At 45.5% G+C, this 17,970-nt stretch overlaps 1 protein-coding gene across 1 annotated transcript; it reads right to left on the bottom strand.

Annotated features, from left to right (window-relative positions):
• Positions 1–1,203: 1,203 nt before the first annotated feature.
• On the bottom strand, positions 1,204–17,606 carry REST (RE1 silencing transcription factor). The gene is made up of 4 exons (XM_068137334.1): positions 17,538–17,606; positions 15,314–16,224; positions 9,723–9,806; positions 1,204–6,710 (listed from the first exon to the last, which is right to left on the bottom strand). The coding sequence occupies exons 2-4, from the start codon at positions 16,212–16,214 to the stop codon at positions 5,014–5,016; spliced, it is 2,682 nt and encodes an 893-aa protein (XP_067993435.1). The 5' UTR covers positions 16,215–16,224; positions 17,538–17,606; the 3' UTR covers positions 1,204–5,013.
• Between the last annotated feature and the right edge of the window lie 364 nt (positions 17,607–17,970).

Below are 17,970 nucleotides of genomic sequence, written 5' to 3'. Positions count from 1 at the left end.
AGGGGTGGTGGACAGCATTAGCTGGTGGTACAAAGAGCAGGGCCTCCTTTATTGATGCAGTTTGAAATCATTAACTCACACAGCACAGGCAAAGAAGCACACAAGTACCCACACCCTGCCATCTCTATGCTGTGCTCTTAGCTCACCTCCCTTGCATGGGCAGGCTGGGATACCACTCCTGTTCCCTGTCCGTAAGGGACTGGCTTTACCATAAACTGTCTCAAGATATTAAGGAGAGCAGGCCAAAACCTGCACCTTACTCAGGTGATGACAGCCCTCCAATGCTATGTCCCATGGCAGTGGTGCTTGGCTACTAACTGCATGGCTCAGAAACCCAAATTCCCATTGTCAGACTAAGATGATGCAGGGTGGGGGGACACTGCTTGTGAGAAAAGATTTAATCAGAGAAGTTCAGTAGGAGCATCCCAAATTGTTCACAGCTGAAACAGCTGCATATACAACTACCCTCACAGGTGCATCAAATATAATTTGCTTTGATCCCTTGTCAAATAGTAATTGTTCTGTGTTAGTAAGAGGTAAGGATGACCAAGCCCTAGAAAGCAGGTAAGCATCATGGGCTAATCCAGCTCAGGTTTTCTAAGAGGACCAGGCTGGCAGAGAGATGAAAAGTCACCCTTGCAAACTACACCAGGCTCTACAGCTCTCAAGACATTTTCAGGATCTAAATGGACAGTATTATAGCCAGGGGATGATGTGCAACATAGATTTTACAAATCTACTGTTAATTCTTCAGAGGAGACAGCACCAGAGACTCTTCTGGAATGCAGGAGGGATTGCCACCTGCATTAATTCTGAAACTCTAATTTAGATCCCGCAGCTCCCATCAAGATGTATTTCTCACGTGGCAAGGAATACACCTCTCATGCCCATCAGGCCTATCCTGCTAACTCACAAACAGGCCCAGCATTAACTCCATATGCATGCACTTCCCATCTTCTGCCCTGCCCTCTCTGGAGCAGGGAGGGAAATAAAGAATCTTCAAATGGAAAGAGAACCTGTTTCTGGAGCTGTTGTCCCTGCCTCCAGCCAAGGCTCTGTGCGCATGCACATGGCATCCATGTACTGGCTCCCCCCACACCCTGGGAGGTCTTGAGGAGCTCTGTCAGTGATGCTTGTTGTGCTCCTCCCTTTAGTTACAGTGTCTTGCATTGCCATCAATAAGTGGGAGATAGAAGCTATAAGTTCCTTAATAAAGTTTATTTAATCATAACTATGCTTAGGAAAATACACTTATAAAGGTTAATATAAGGCAATTTAGTTTAACTTTATACTACATTTTGGACAAAAGACTTCTTATACATGTTTCAGGAAAAAAAAACACCAACAGGATGTATGATCTGGCTTGTTTTACATCTTATTACAAATGTAGAAAAGACTGTCATGCACTACAGTAGAGAGAGCATGAAAAAACAATTACCTTTGGTTTAACTCAGAGAATACAAGTATTGCACTGTAAAAGCATCAAACATGGTGCAACTAAACATCACAAACGTTTCCATGCCATCTTACAAAAGTCTGTTAGCTAGTGTAATTTTAGAGGGGGGGTGGGGAATATATGTACACATAAACCAATTGCATTAGCTATTTGGATTCTGTTAATATTGTATGCACATCACATCTCTACACAACTGACATTCAAGGAAACCCTTGAAATGGATTTAATACCTTTCAGCTACATTAAATCTGTCGAGATCAATTAAATCTGTTGAAATCAATGATATTCCTGTATCTTAACAGTCCTGTCAGTTGTTAAATATTCTTCTTTAAATGACTCAAGTTCCAGCCTAGATCATCAAAATCCAGAAATAGCAATTACAATACCATGGATTATTAATGCTTAGCTACCCACTTCTCTAGACCATTTCTCAGGGCAATTACTTTGAGTATATAGACTCATACAGCAAGAGCCCAAAACACCACGGTGCTCAACTGAGGGCTGGCAGTGTAGGGGTATCAGTGTGCTCATTCTTCCAACCACATATTGGAGGCTGAACACTTGTACAGGTATTATTGCCAAGAAACACAAAAATGCTAGCACTGGCAAAACCAACACAAAATAATTTAAGAATAATTAAAAAGAGAGGGGAAAAAAAAATAAGGGCCATCGTTTAAAGGGAGCTACAGCAATGTATGGCCACCATGTAAGATGGGTTAACCTAACCTGCACCCCCCTCAAATACTCAACATTAGCAAAGTCTAATATTTTAGGTATACAATAATGCATTACATCCTTGCTGCTTTACCATAATATACTCCCAAACCTTAGTCTTAACCGAGCAGAGAATTCCAACACAGTTCTGCACCAACCATAGATATTTCAGGACATTGTTGACAGGTCTCAGATAAAAAGAATCAACTTTTCTTCTTAGTTTGTTAATAATTTATTTGCAGTTTGTAATCTTGTGGTACGAAACGCTGCGTGGTACGAAATGCTGCCAAACAGGAGCTGACTGTCCTCTTCAAAGAGTTCTTGTCAGATCAAGCCTTGAAACCTTGACCACTTCACAGAAATCTGCAGCAGAGTGTCTCAAAGAACCTCATCTTTGTTTTTAATCTCAGAGAGACTTCAAGTCATTATTTTAATTTAAAAATAAAGCAGAAAAAATTATCAGGCCAGTCCCCAAGTTTATTTGAACATAGCTGAAGTCCTCGCAGTCTCTCACAAGATGGCAAAGACTCTTTGCAAGGATATGAAGGGAGCTATAAAACCTCTACACAGTACTGGAATTCCCAGCATCTGCTCATGTTGCTCACAAACGGTGGCAATATTTATATATAAAGGAAACACCATTACGAAGAAAAAAAAATACATCTAAGACTATTACAACTGGTTGTGTAAGAAAACAATTCAACTAGGTTTATTTTCTTAACATTTAACATAAATATAGTTGCAACTTGATCTTCAGTTGACAATGATTGTCACAGCCAAGGTAAGGACTGAACACTATCTAATCAAACAAAAACCTATTATACATTATACAATTTATTTCTGCCACGAGGGATGCCTTCCCTCTCAAATCTTTGGCCTCCTATTACCAATCTCTCCCATAAACAGAAGCAATGTAGCATTGTTGCTCTCTAGTCATTCAAGGCAGTGGGTTGGTTTGGAGGAGAAGATGCTGTGGGGACATGCAGAGACAGTGGGGTTTGTTCCAGAGCTTGCATTGATAGTATTTGCCATAAAGTGCTCTGACAAAAACTGTCCAAGCTCCTCAGTTCCACTCTCCAAATAACACCTGCCTCCAAATTTGCTTCCCTGGACTTGACAACCAGAAAGCTGCCCCAAACTCTCTCACTGAAAAGGCAGCCTGAAGAGTGCACAGATGGGACCGGAGGGTTTTGCTTTTTCTCTGCTATTTTGTTTACATTTTGCCACTGGTTAGCCACAAGCACCGAGCATGCAATTGCTCTTGTGTGTGTGTGCTGCAAATTAAATCTGCTCAGAATTAAAAACTTCTGGTAGGACAGGTAGACCTGAGATGACAATTTGATCACTTGTGTGTTTCTCTCTGCATGGAAGCAGGAAGACTTTATTAAATTCAACTTCAATAAATAAGTAGCAGGAATTCCTACAGTTTTTAATGCCATGATTGTTGCTTACCATTTGATTTGGGCTTTTTTTGGTGAGTGAGATATTAGATTTTGATGAACCGTGCTTACAGGACTGCCACAATTTTAGTTTTTTTAAGCTGATGAAGTTTGACTGCACCAAAAATGAAAAGAGGAGGCGGGGGGAAAAAAATCACCTGGACTTGCAGAGTCTGGAGACTATTTCCACCAAGAGTGTGTGTTTCTCTGTCTGGTGATCCCAAATTATAAATTAGAACTTACTACTCTGTACATGTATTCCAAGTATCAGAAGTGGCATTTCCATGACAAAACAAATGCTACAAAACAGTGTTTTGAAACTGCACTGGTATCCTTTTGCTCAAGAGCCATACCATTTTAAAGCCAGTCAAAAATAGAGAGCCAAATAGTTTGTAATTTCAGCAGCTTCATGCACAACTAATAATACCCCCAGAAAAAAACAAGAAAAATCTGCAGTAAAGAGCATCACAGAAAACTGTCCCATGGTAAGCAATGGATCTGAACGTTTCCAAATAAAAAGAACTTACACAGACAAAACCAAACATGAATATATAAAGTGTACACGTACTGCACAAGCACTATTCCTAAAGGATTACACTGCATAGGTAAAAATCAAAAACAATGTGCAATATTTTAAGCCCTTAAAGCACAAAAAAACAACACCCAACTCAGAAATTAAAAATAACAAACTTGCACCCCCACAACAAAGCCAATTACCTATCATAGTCATTAAGATATTAATCAAGACAGAGGTTCTCCAATCAAAAGTTGGAAAGACGACTCCCAGATTTTGGCTCACCGTTCGCGCTTAGGGGATCTGAAATGTATGCTCACAATCAAAATTATCTTAAACAGTTATGTTCATCACTAGCCAACTTTGATTTCTTTTACAAAGTGCTCTTCATGTAATAGAAGCTATCTTCCTGGTAGAAAAAACATCAAGTAGTTTAACAGTTTAAACGTCAAGACACACACAAAAATAAAGGGACGAGGGGAGAGAGAGAAGGAATGGGCTGCTAGAACAAAAATCAGCTAATGCTAATGGCTCTATAAACATCCAACTTGTGTATTGTTAGCTACAGTCTTGCTCCTAAAACTCAATTTTTCACTTTGCATAAGCTATTAGACTAGAAGCTTACACTGACTTTGCAGGACATAGCCTCATACACCCTACCTGCCTTCTCTAATGAAGAGATCCAACAGTTACCGAATTCACCATTACACATAAAGTTGTCAAAAATATTTTTGACTTTAAGAAAACACCTCAAAACTAAACCAAAAACCAAACCAATGCAGACACTAAAGCAAACTGTGCTAAAAAAAAAGGGGAAAAAAATCTACAATATCTGTACATTAGCTGTATAAGATCTTACAAAAGAAGATTTCCCCAAACCACAGCTATTTCTACTCCTGCCCCTTTGTTGCTTTCTCAAGGTAATACACATTGACTAAGTGGCGATTCAGGTGCTTGCTGTACTCCCCTTCCTTTTTAAAGGAGCGGTCACAGAAGATGCACACATAGTTCTCCCTGGCCACTGGGGCATCTGCAGCAACTTGGGATGTCTTTGGACTTGTTTCCTCTTGAACGGAGCGAGCACCATTTAACCCCGAGTCATCGCTTCCTTCTGATATGTTGTCACTTATGTCGCTGCCTTCATGGCTGTGGATGCCCTCATCCTCATCCATTTCCTGAGACTCGTTCACCGCTGTGTTACCCGGAGATGATAAGGCCAGAGCTACTTTAGAACTTTGCGTGCACCCTTCTGGGGGTGCAGGTACCAGCACGGCATCTTCTCTTGGCTCTGATGCTGGCAGGCACGTCTTGGTCAGGTCCATCGGGTCTGAGTTACTCACAGTTTCTCCCACAGAGGTTTCCTCTGACTCCTCAGGCGCCACATCCATCACCACATCCATGGGCACATCCAAGCTTTTTTCAGGAGACGCTGCATGGGAAGATTCCTCGGAACAACCATCTTCCCCTCTGTCCGCCTTTATCTCCTTCTCTTTCTCATTAACAGTGGCTTCACTCTCTCCTGCTACAGCAGGTATTTCTTGGTCCTCTACCTCAGCTTCTGCGTTTGCATCCTGAGCTGGCAGACAGTGCTGTTCTGGGTCCTGTATGCAGCTTCCTTTGAGATTGGTGCCCTCCCTCTTGACAGAATGGGCACCGTCATTTAACGCCACTGTGTCAGTGGGATCTTGCTCGTTCTGGTTGCTGACGTCAGTGCCAGGCTTCATGCATCCATCTTCTTCTGTGACAGGACACTCATCTGGCATCTCCTCTTCCTCAATCTTCTCCTGATTGAGTTTACTGCTTTTCTTACCATGTTTATTTTTCATAGCTTTCTTTTTTCTGTTTTTCTTGAGGCAAGAGCTTTGCTTTTTAGGCTCCTCCTCTGATACAGCATCACTTTTTTGAGCTTCCTGGCAGTCTCTGGGTTTAGCTTCCACTTTCTTTTTCTTTTTTGTTACTGCTGAGGTATCAGTTGCAGGCTCCTCCTTTGAGGAAGCTACTTCAGTCTCTGCCTTTCTTTTGATCTTCTTCGTTTTACATGTTTTCTCCGTGTTTTTCTCAGTTTTAACATCCACCTGCTTGTTTTCTGAGGCTGATTTCCGACTTCTGGTTGTCACCTGGCCTGCGGAAACATTGCTCGTTGGCTTCTTCTCCTTTGCCAAATGATCTTTTTTCTCCACTTTCACAATTTTCTCAGCTTTCTTCGCAGCTGCATCCCCTTTCATCTGTTCCTTCTCCGCTTTGTCATTAGTGCTCTCAGAGAAGTCAGCTTCACTCTTTTTAGTCCGTAGCTTCACCTTCGAAACATCCATGGTGATGTCAGAACAGTCGGGATGCCTGGATTTGATGTGATACTGCAGGTTGCATTTCTTGGATGCCGCGTAATCGCAAACCGGGCAGAGAAACTGGCGCGGGTTGACGTGGAGCTCGACGTGCTTCTTGAAATTGCTGCGGTCAGCCGTCTTGTAGTCACAGTGCGGGCAAGTCAGAGGCTTTGGCCCGTTGTGAACCTGCCTCGCATGACGAGTTACTTCGTGCTGGTTCGAGGCCACATAGCTGCATTGATCACATTTGAATGGCTTCTCACCTAAGAGGAAGGGTGGAAGGGAATGATGGTGATTATCATGCAGAGGGGGCAATCAATTCCCACTAAATACAGGTACAGAAATATAAAAATCAAAAGAAGGGGAAAAAAAATTATCCATGCGCCTTTAAAATTAAGTGAAGCCAACATAAGAAATCCACGAGTCACAAACACATTCACAAGACACTGGGAATAAAATACAAAAGAAGAGAAAAGGGGTGAGGGTTGGGAGGAAGGGGATCCAAAATCAAACAAGCAGTAACAACGTCACAGGTTCTGGCTATGCATACATACCGGCAGAGATCTCTCTACAGTATTATTAGCAAATGGAATCCATACCCAACTGGTCCATTGAATGCATTGTAGAGAAATGGAAATGTAACATTTGATGAATAGCAGTTTCACACAAAAGTTTAAAAAGAAAGTTTCAAGAAAGTCCAGTGTTACACAGATTTATCATACTTCATGTTTGCATTGAATAAGAAATGAGGGGAAAGGAGCTAGCAAAAACCAAAGCATGTGAAAGGGGCACACTAGTCAGATAATCTTCACCTCTAGTAATTTGTTTTACTGTTGTGGTATCTCAAACATGTGATGTTCTGGCTAAAGGCTACTGTTGGCAAGCCAGCGAGATGCAGTCCAAAGCTATCTTGTTCCAATTGAAATCTGTTCAGAGTTGCGCAATGACTCTTGCAGAAGTGGTCCTGAAATGTTGTACTTAGGGCATACTGCTGCAGCAGAAGTGGCTTTCCTTTTACACATCAAAGCAAATAGGAAAAACACTTCTGGCACAACTCAAGTCCAGTAACAGTTTGAAAACATCTGTGCATGTGCAAATTCAGCTGAGGAATCTGGGACACTCCTGAGCTCTGAACTAATGCATGCCACTTCCTAAGTGCTGAAAATCTACTCCAGCCCCTTCTGCTCCTGGTACAATAGCACTTCTCCCACCCCTGCAACATGCTGCCCCAACACTGCCCATACTCCTGGTTGCCACATGGTTCATCTGCATGTGATTCCCTCACAAACTCTATAAAAGGCTCCACTGCTCCCTGGAAAGAAAGATGGGGACATTTGTTTAAGACTCTAGATCATTTCACATCTGCCTGCAGCATCTCTTTAGTATTTAAAGAAGGGTAACTGATTCCCTATCTTCTTTCTTTCCTTACTTCTTGTTTTCCTTCTTTCCTTTCTTTCCTCTTTCTTTCCCTTTCCTTCCACTTCCTGGTGACATTTTCTACAAGCTTAAGCTTGATGTGCTTCACTGCTTATCCTTCTTGCAGGTATGGACCTTTATCACCTACACATAAAGAAGCAGTTCCACGTTACACAGTGAGGGAAAAAACAGCCTCTCACTTACATATACCTTATGAACCAGCTGTTCTAACTGTACAGGTAGTGGCAACAGGGTAACTTAAAGGCTGTGAAGAGTTTGTGTCTATCACTTCTACTAAATCCAGGGGTTTTGTTGTACAAGTGGAAAGGTCATGTACCAAGATGACTGAGAACACAGCTGTGAAGTAGCCTCTAAATTGCTGTGGTTCCCTGCCTGACATTTGAAGAAATCTCCAGCAGCAGTTTGCCTTAAAAGGCCAGCCTGTGAACTGGAGAGTCCAGAAATTGCCACAGAAAAGGGCCAGCTGCCTGGGCAATGTGGCAAGATGTGCAACAGAAGTTCTAAGAGCTAATAATAACACACCCCTGATAGCAAGGGTCCCACATACACTTGCACTTCTGTCAGAACAGCTCACACTCTGCCCCCCAGGCCTTTTTGTCAAGGGCCAAGGGCAGATCCCACTCCTCAATCTCCTTCAGACTCGACACTTTCTTGTGCAAATGAGGGGAGAGTAAGATGTTCATGAAATGGTTTCCAGGCTCAGTATTAACCAAAGCATTCAAAAATTCACATTTAGTCCAGAGGTTCAGCTAAAAAAGATTTTTGTCTCTGGAAGCAGAAAACTTCATTCACAAAATTTTCAAGCCAAACTACTGAGATGTCATTGTAAGGCTGGCTATTGTTAAAGGACACAAATCCCCCTCCATTACAATTAAAATTACCTGCCTTCTGGTTTCAATTAAAAGTCTCATCTATTGAAACTGAAACAACTCTTCAGGAAACTTTCCCTATTGTTTGCTAGGATTAGAAATTCAGCTAGGTCTGGTCTATTCAGGTATCAGCAAACCAAAAGCACAGGCAAAGATCTACTTGAACTCCCCCTACAAGGGTCATAAACAACTGTGCTGGTGCCTAGCATGCCTGTGCTGTTAGAACTCACAACAAAAGCCATTAATTCGTTCAAAAACAGAACTGCAAAAGTGAGAACAGATGTTTGTAACACCACAGCTTATGACCAGCCATGAGAAATGAAGGCTTGTGAAAATTACTAATTTGGTTTTGAGTGCCACAAGATTGAGTTGCATGTAAACACTCTCTGAGTTTCCTTTTTTCCTCCTGTGTCTCCTTGCCAAAAGCAGACACTATTATACATCTTTCTGTAACACAAAGCAAAAGCTAAGGGATCCCTCAAGGCACCTAGATGAGATGAAATTGCAGACATCACAAAGGAGACTCTCAGCTCCTTTAAATCTTCCCATTTATTGATTCAAACTGAGTAATGGCAGCACGAGACAAGAATCTGCTCCTCTGTCATCACAAGGTTGTATCTGCTACTAGATTACTAGGACTGCTAGAGCAGTCATGTGAACTTGGGAATACCCTTGGAAAATAAAAGGGAAAGAAAAAAATATATCCCCCTGTTATCACTTTTATTAATGCCACTTAGCATTTTCTTATCAGGTACAGACAACACTGCCTGTTAAAACAGGAGCTAAAGCTCAAGCCATACTGGATGTGCTGACACCTCACAAAGAACCAGGCAGCCTGCTCTAGGGGGTCATGCTTGAGCAGGGGAGCTGAACCGGATGACCTCCAGAAGACCCTTCCAGCCTCAGCCATGATGTGATTCTATGAACCACCCCTTTTCCTGAGTCATGCTGCTGCCACCCCTTACCAACCTGAGTGGGTGCGCATGTGTCTGGTCAAATGGGTCTTCTGAGAGCTGGAATAAGGACACATAGCGCATTGATAGGGTCGCTCTCCTGCAAAAACAAACAGCAAGTTAGTTACTGAAACACAGCAGATTCCCAAACTTGGCTAGATTCATACATACGAGGCTTTCCCCAATCTCCAAGTTGCATTTAAGGACACATTATCTCTCAGAAGAGTGACACAGAGAGAAGCATATGCCTGAGCTAGACCAGTGTAACATGTCACGCCTTGTGAACAAGGGTAGTGAAGGGGCAGAATATGAGAGAGGCACAACCTCATGTCCATCTGGGGTCCAACAGTCACCTCAGGCAAAAGGTGATGAGGACAGCCACCTTTAGGGAAGCCTTAAGCCACCAGAGCTGACTTTCCTACAGTGTCTTCTCTCAGAACTCAGAAGATACAGACTGTAGGAAGTCAGGTACGCTCTTGCTTCACACAACACCTTACCTGAAACCTTTGTGTTTAATTTGGATTAAGATGGGGAAAAACCATCCATTCAGTGTGGACCTGCATTTCCCAGAACACAAGCACAGATAGAGACTGAGTCTCTACTTCCAAAGTTTTATTGGGAGAGTGAAATTGGCTTGGAGTGTAGAAAAGCCTGATGCCCCGTGAAAGTATGCTGCTAACAAAAGCTTAAGTGAGAACAGCAACATTGATTTGAAGGCTCAAATCCCTCTGCCTGAAGAGTTATTGTTACTGGGGAGCTAATGGAAACTAACCTGTCATAAATTAGGTCTCCACAACTGGACAGTTAGCTTGGGTAACTATCAGTTCAATGATACTTGAAAAGCCTTTTCAAGTGAAGACAAGCCCCAAATAAAGGTAGACAGTTGTAGTATTGACATGTTAGGCAGGTTGAGATAAGTAGCAGGGGTGTTTGCCCCAAACTGCTAGCACAGCCAAGAGATCTAGACAGCCTTGTCTCCACTACAAGTTGTAAAAATACTTTTTAGTCCTGGATGGATACCCCAAAAAGAAGAGGGAAGTAAAGTTGGAAAGGGGAAAGCAAGTTACTCCACTGTAGTCAGAATTACACTACAGCATTCTGCTGCATCAGTTTAAGCATAAAACCAAAGTGCTCTCCAAATGACTGAGACCAGGACATCAGCAAAAGCCCCACACCCAGTTTGCTCACTTTTAGAGACATAACTCTGTCTGCAGCAGCGGAGACCTGCGTCTGCCAGTATGTGATGTGAGGCTCCACTGCTGGCCTTGGCCAAAAGAGCAGTAGAAGCGGTCTTTTAAATGCAGACTAATCCCACATTTCTTCCTCCCATCAAACACTTAGACTATCATTCTTGATTAGATCAGAAGTTGAAAGGTCAATTCACCCTGACAACCATAACCCCCCCACCATTACCAGTTAAAACAAGGTAGGAGATTGGTGCAATACACACAATAAGATTAAGTCATGTAGAAGGGAGGGGTAGCCCTTTTGTTATGAAGAAATGGGTTTGTTTTTAAATGACTCCTTACAGACTGCAAATATGTGACAAAAGGTGCTGGAATATTCAGCCACACCTTCTTCCCACATTACCTGAGATTTTTTTATCTTTAAGTTTAGTTACCTCTATTAGAAATGTGGAAAAGAGTTTCTTTCAGCTATTTTATATATGCCACAGCAACAAAATGTACTGAAGTGTGACTAATTTAAAATGTGTTATGACCACTTGAGAATTAAATGCATGACTACATTGTAAGGGCTGTTTTATAAAATGCTATTCCCCAGAGGATTTTTATTGTAATTTTACAAGCTCATTATATGCAAAAGAGCCACCAAAAAACAAAAACATTCTCCACAGACACATAAAGAATAAGCCCCTACTTAGCAAATGCTTCCAAAGGCACTTAGCTGCTGCTCCACAAGAACATGCAGACATCAGTGATCAAGTTTAAGATCATTTCCTGTAATGCCATTAAAAGTTCTGTCTGCTTAAAATGAAACTGTTTTCCTCAAACTTGCAACACAGTGGCATGCAAGAACGATTCACTGTGACAGACAAAAAAAGTTGTATTAAAATCAGTAACAGCCCCAAGCTAGGCACTGAACACTCTGACTGCCTGCAGTAGATGTCCTATTTATATAGTCCTGCAGATGATTTGCAACTGAGTTTTCTAGAAATTGTTTCTAACAAGTAAATGGAGAAAAGAAAAGGGGAAAAAAAAAGAGAGAGAACAATGCTGCACTGTCTTACACATACTAGAGTTACAGGATCTACCATGAGGATAGCTGATGGAGTAAATCAAGTCAAAACTTGGTCTAACGTGTCTAATGAGTACAAACGAGTCCAGGTGCATCTGCTCCCTGCCACAAAGGGACCTTTCTACCCCATCGGCAAAAGAAAGGACAGGCAACCCCCTGGGCAGCAGACAGACTCTTCCAGATGTAGCCTTTCCAGCTGACAAGCTTATAAGCATCTGTAACATCTTCAAACCACCCTTCTGCCCAAGGTCCCCCATATTTGTCAGCAGCCTGCCACATAAGCACTGTCTGCAAGTACGGAGCAGGTTCATGACACCTGCTTTCCAGCATGGATGCAAGCAACAGGCAAGCACATAACCTCTGCCTGCCTTCCAGTGCCCCCCAAACATGCAGAGGATAGGTACTTCTCCCTCCATGCAAGGTACTCCTGTGCAGTCCTCTTCCCTGCTCCTGCCCGTGTGCTATGGCATTTGTGTGTTGATTCAGCAGAAAACCACCCAGGAGAAGAGGAATCTTTTACTGCCATTTTAGTGAGCTGAGTCAACCAGTCCCAGGACATTGAGCCTGCAGTTCTCCAGCAACAGTAGAAGCAGCAGTAGCACTCTGGAGAGTCAGGGCTTCAAAAAACTGGAAGGCTCAGACAGAGTACAACCCAATTATCTGCAGGCAGGCATTCTCCCACAGATGAAACGTCAGGGCACGTGCAAAAAAACAGGAGAGAAACACAAGTATCTACCCCAAAATTATTTAACTTATTAGCAATCATGAAAACAAAGAAACAAACAACTCCAGCTTTCTTTTCAATATTCAGAACCTATTCAATAGGAGGAAAGTAAGTATACATGTATTTCTCATCTTGTATACAATAAATATTTTTCTTGAGTTTAAATGGAAACTATAATCCGAAGATTTCTTAGTATCACTCAGACAGATTTTATTCAGTTCAGTGCTGTTAACAGTCTGCAAATGCTTTAGACTATAAAATATCCCTGGGTGTTTTTTTCTGGGGTTTTGGGGGGTTGTTTGTTATGTTAACAGTCTGCAAATACTTTAGACTACAAAATAACTGTGGGTGGGTCTTTTTCTGGGTTATTTGGGGAATTGTTTGAGGGTGTGCATTGTGGGTTTGTTTATGTTTTAAAGCAATCATCTTCGTATCAGCATATTAGTATCAGCAGAAACTTTTAGCTTGGTGTATAAATATACCTGCCAGTAGCTTATTAATTCTTCTAAGACTCTTCCTTTAGCTTTAACACTCTCCCCCACAAAATCAGCGTTACTGGAAACAAGGCACATTATTAAATAAGTCTCCTAACGTAGCTGAAAGTTTTTTATGAAGTGAGAACTGGCTGAAAGAGCTTAACTCTTTACTTAAGAGCTAGCAAAGGAACAACTAACAGCGTGGACTGAAAAATGTCTAAATCATAATCATCACTCATTTCAGGTTACTTAAATTATAAAAAGACACGGCAAACCGAACAACCAGAAACCTTGATTGCACCACTTGTTTTTTTAAAGCAGGAAAGAGGAACTGGGCAATATCCTACATACTTTAACATCCTAGATTTTTTTGGTAAAAAACCCTAATGTATTTCATTGCAAAATTGATCAAATGCAGTGGTAACAGAGCACTTCCTCAGCAAACAATGGTTAGTTCCTGTAAAAATCAACAAGAGCTTTCAGAGATCAGAGAGGGGACTTAATGTCATGTACAAACACAAGCAGGGATGAATTTAAAGTCGAGACAAATGTAAAACGGGCAGGCATGGCAGCACAGGCTCACATTTGGCCATGAGTCCCCCGAATGAGTTATTTAGTTTCTCTCCTATTATGTGGTCATTTTCACCCGGTCTCTTTACTGTTATCTCCCACAATACACATAAAGAAAACAAAGCAGAGGATAAACCACACCGTTTTTCTAACACCTCTCACAATCATCTTTGTTTACTTGTTTAGGAAAAAAATATTTAGACAGGATTGATTTTTAAACTGACAGTATCCTCTAAGCAACAGCACGTGGCTATTGTTAGAGAAGAATATGTCTAAAGCTACTAAAAATCGCAGCAGACCCTCCCAGCCTCGTCAAAGCAGATCCTAAAGCATGCTGACAAACACAAACTTCTGCACATTTGAGCTCAAGCCCAGCCCCGAGGCCGCCTGACTCCAGCCCTCCCCTTCCAGACAGCTGCAGACAACTGAACTGAAGCTTCCAAACCATTCATGTCACTGCTATGACAAAACACGACTTCAAAGGAGAAATCCCCCAGTGTTTTGCTCAGCCAGCACAGCTTACAATAAAGAGGAACCGAGCCAGGTCAGCACGCTAGAAGTTGGCTAGCAAGTCTGCCCTCTCCTCAGGAAGCCTTGACAAGGTGGAATCAAAAGCTTCTGAAAAGCTAGAAGAAAGGTCTTAACTGCTCTGCTTCCACAAAAGGGATGAGGAAGCAAAGCAACCGCACCTCACTTCCTGAAAAGGTGAGATGGCTATGTAACACCCGCTCCTAGGAAAGTCTTCAGTGTGGGCACACTTCAGGACTCCCCATTCGAGAGGCTGGAATGGCTCTCTGATGCAAAGCAAAGTATGTCTTAAGTCATGTGCAGCCCCAGCTCACACTGAAGGTCCTCCTGTTTCACTTGGTATAAACCAGAGCAGAAAGGGGCCTCACACATTTTCTTAAGATCATGAACCATCATTAGGAGAAGACAGGAAATCAGGTTGAAGACTCCCTGGAGCCCTTCCTATCGGCAAGCAAAAGTATGTGTCTACTTCTGGCTACTGCAGTGTTACAGATCTTAGGAAAACTGAGGCCCTTGCACATTAAAAAGAATTAATTCACTAGGCACACTACACGGCTCTTATTCTGACTTCGTGGATGCTGGAAGGCTCCTCTGCATGTATGCAGCAGCTCTTTCACCTCTGCAATTAAAGCTTAGTCAAGTTTCAGCTCAGTCTGAAGGTTCCACTTGCAAAATTACCCATGTGATCTAGGCACCTTTTGTGAACCTGCTTTGTTTTTACAGGCTTTTGTGCTGTAAGGCTTGACGACCATCACAGGCACATTTTGTCATACCCTCTTCAAAAACCTGGCTTAAAATTACTAAACAGGAGGTTCATCATCTCCTCCTGGATGCCTGACATTGGGAGATTTTCTCAGTTCTCTAGAAGTCCAAACTGGAACTCAAACCAAACAAACCAAATCCACACTTCCATGAGCCTGTAATATTGTAGCACCAAGAGAATACAGTGCTTTATCATGGTGGAATGAACATTGCAAATAGAAGCCTTCTGCTTCATTCATCACAGCTTCTCAATACTCTTTATCATGCTTAAATCAAAAAAAGGCTACTTACCTGTATGAGTTCGAATATGTTGAATGTAATTGTTCTTCCTGTCTGAAAAATAGGAGCATTGTGAGCAGGTATACACTTTCCTGGGAAAATGATTTCTTAGGTGTTTCTTCCAGTGATATTCACTGACGGTAGTGTAAGTACATATGGTACACTTGTAGACTCTCTCATTTTCCCCTGCTTTATTGTGGTGCTTCAAGTGAGCCAGATAGTGATCATATCTGTTAGTGTTATAGCCACAACGATCACAACGAATTGGGCCCTTAGAGAAATCCACCTCTTCTGCAGTGCAGGAATCAGAATCCTTCACTTGGGCTTGCTTTTCTGCATTTTCTTCCACGAAGAATTTCTTAGCACTGTGAACCCTGATATGATGCACAAACTCCTCTTCAGACTCCGCCTCATACTGGCAAGGCTTACAACGAAACGGCTTGCTCTTCAAGCTCTTAGACTTGTCCTCTGTGCTTTCTGGAGTACCTGGTGCTTCCAGTGATGCATCTTTGTCTACACTGGGAGTCTTGGGAGGGGTGCAAGCAGCTGCATCTTGAGTTTCCATGCTAGGAACTTCAAGAGAGCTTAATTCTGCATTTTCAGGTGCCTCATGGTCACTGTCGACTGCTTGGGTTTCTTCCATACCCTCTCCATCACTGTCTGAGAAGTTGCTGTCTCCCACTGTTGTCAGTTCAGCCATTTGCCTCTCCTCTCCAACCAGGTAATCACAGCAGTTGCCATTGACTTCTCCTGTCAAGGCCACATTTGCCAACATAATAAGCTGAGGAGCTGCAAGCTCAGCTTTAGAAAGGTCGTGTAAGTCATACATGTCATTGGACAATGCCATACCAATATTAGCACTGCCAGGAAAGAGGCTGTTCCCACCAGACTGTCCCAGCACTTGAGTTGCCATAGCAGTAATTCTGTTGGAAGAGAAAATGTACACCTGTGAGCACCCGAGTTGTGGAAAAGCCTCCTCTGCTTTTGTCCAAGCAACCCTCCAGGTGATACAGAAAACTAAACTGCGGCACCAGGAGGCAGAACCCTGAGTAAGGGCCTCCCTGCTACCACAGACCATGCTCGGCCTCGGGGGGGCTGGTGGGGGTCCCATTCCTCTCACAAAAGGGCTGTCTGGGTCTGCCCTACGCGTGGAGCGAGATCCCATCATGTGGAGACCAGGTGGGGGGCTGTGACAGCAGGGACTTTCGTACCTGCTCCCGCAGGGCCTGGGAGGTACTCCGGGTTGGCTTGTGTCCCAGCGCCAGGCCGGGCCGGACCGCAGCGGTGCCCGCTCCCACGGGGGCCGCCGGGACCCCGCAGATCCCGGAGGCCCGCCATGTCAGACATGGGTGGGTGCCGAGGCCGTCGGGCCCCGCCGAGGGCCCACACCCGGCTACCGACCGCTGAAGGGATCCCACCGGACCCAAGGTCGACAACAAAAGGGGGTGGCCCGGCCGCCGCCGGCCCCCCCTCGCGCCGCAGCCCGGCGCACATCCGCCGAGGGAGGCGGCCGGGGGAGCCGTGCCGTGCCCCCGCCGCCGCCCTCCCTCCCTGCCAGGCATGCGGCCATTTTCTGCCTGCCCACACAAAGCGGCCCTCCCCGCGCCGCCCACCGCCGACCCCGGCCCGCTCGCTGCCGCCGGGGGGGTCCGGCCGGGCACGGTCGCCCCGCTGCTCCCCCTGCGGCCGGCCCGGGGGGACAGGAGGAGAGGCAAGGGCTCAGCTTCCTCCTTCCCCCCCCCCCCCCCCCCCCCCCGCGACGGGCAAGGCAGGGCAGGGAAGCGGCCTCTGTGCGGGGTCGCAGGGTAAGAGAAGCGGCTCGGTACCGGCAAGGTCACGGCGGCCGCGCCCACCCGATGCCCGGCGTCGAGAGGGCGAACGGCGCCCCAGGCCTCCGCCCGGGCCCACAACCTGGGGCTGTGCCCGGCCCGACCCGACTCAGCCCGGCCCGCGGCGGCATCGCCTTCCGGCGGCGACGAGGCCCGGCGAGCGCCCCCGCGTCCGGCGGGGCACAGGCGGCGGCTGCGGCTCCTTAGCCGTGGTGCTGATCCCCCCCCGCGGCCCGGCCCGCCCCGCCGGGCCCGGCCGTCCCCGCCGGCCGCAGATCAGCCCTGGACAGCGCCTTTCGCCTGGCCCAGAACGGCCCGGCCCGACCCGGCTCCTCAGGCCCCCGCTTCCCCCTTCACCCCCGCCTCCCCCCCCGGGTCCGGGTCCCGCCGAGTCTCCGCGCACTTACCGGCGGCGCGAGGCCGCCCGGCCGCGCGGCTGCTGCGGGGCGCGGGGCGGTGCGCGCGGAGCCGGGCGCGCGCAAGGCGGGGAGGCGCTGGCGGCGGCGGCAGGAGGAGCGGCGCATTCCAGCACACAGCGCGCAGCGGCGGCACCGCCCCGCCCCGCCCCCGGCCCGGGCAGCGGCCTTGGTGGGGCGCGGAGCGTGGCGCCGCGGGGGTCAGCTGGCTCCGGAGGGGTAGCCGGGGAAACGGGGTGCCGTGGCTGCGCAGCTGGGCGGGTCACGCGCCGCAAGGGGTCTCGGTAGGGTGGAGCCATCCCGGCGGTGGCGTTGTTGGCCTCCACCTGAGGGGAAGGTTTGTCCTCTGGGACGAGGCAGTTTGTACGTGCAGGCTCCGGTGCCGCTCTCAGCTTTGTCCCGTTCAGGGACGATGCAGCTCAGC

Source organism: Melanerpes formicivorus, unplaced genomic scaffold, assembly GCF_026170545.1.
Source record: "Melanerpes formicivorus ecotype bairdi unplaced genomic scaffold, bMelFor1.0.p_v2 SCAF_4, whole genome shotgun sequence".
In the NCBI taxonomy this organism is placed as follows: Eukaryota; Metazoa; Chordata; class Aves; order Piciformes; family Picidae; genus Melanerpes; species Melanerpes formicivorus.
The sequence above is the reverse complement of the archived record's forward strand: the minus strand, read 5'-3'. Positions and strand labels throughout refer to the sequence as shown.

What these genes read in the sequence shown, in the direction of transcription:
- REST (XM_068137334.1), bottom strand. Translation starts at nt 16,214, where the DNA reads ATGGCAACTCAAGTGCTGGGACAGTCTGGTGGGAACAGCCTCTTTCCT. An exon ending in ACATATTCGAACTCATACAG is followed by an intron (nt 9,807 to 15,313) that starts GTAAGTAGCCTT and finishes TTGTTTTTGCAG; the next exon opens with GAGAGCGACCCTATCAATGC. An exon ending in ACACATGCGCACCCACTCAG is followed by an intron (nt 6,711 to 9,722) that starts GTTGGTAAGGGG and finishes CCTTCCTCTTAG; the next exon opens with GTGAGAAGCCATTCAAATGT.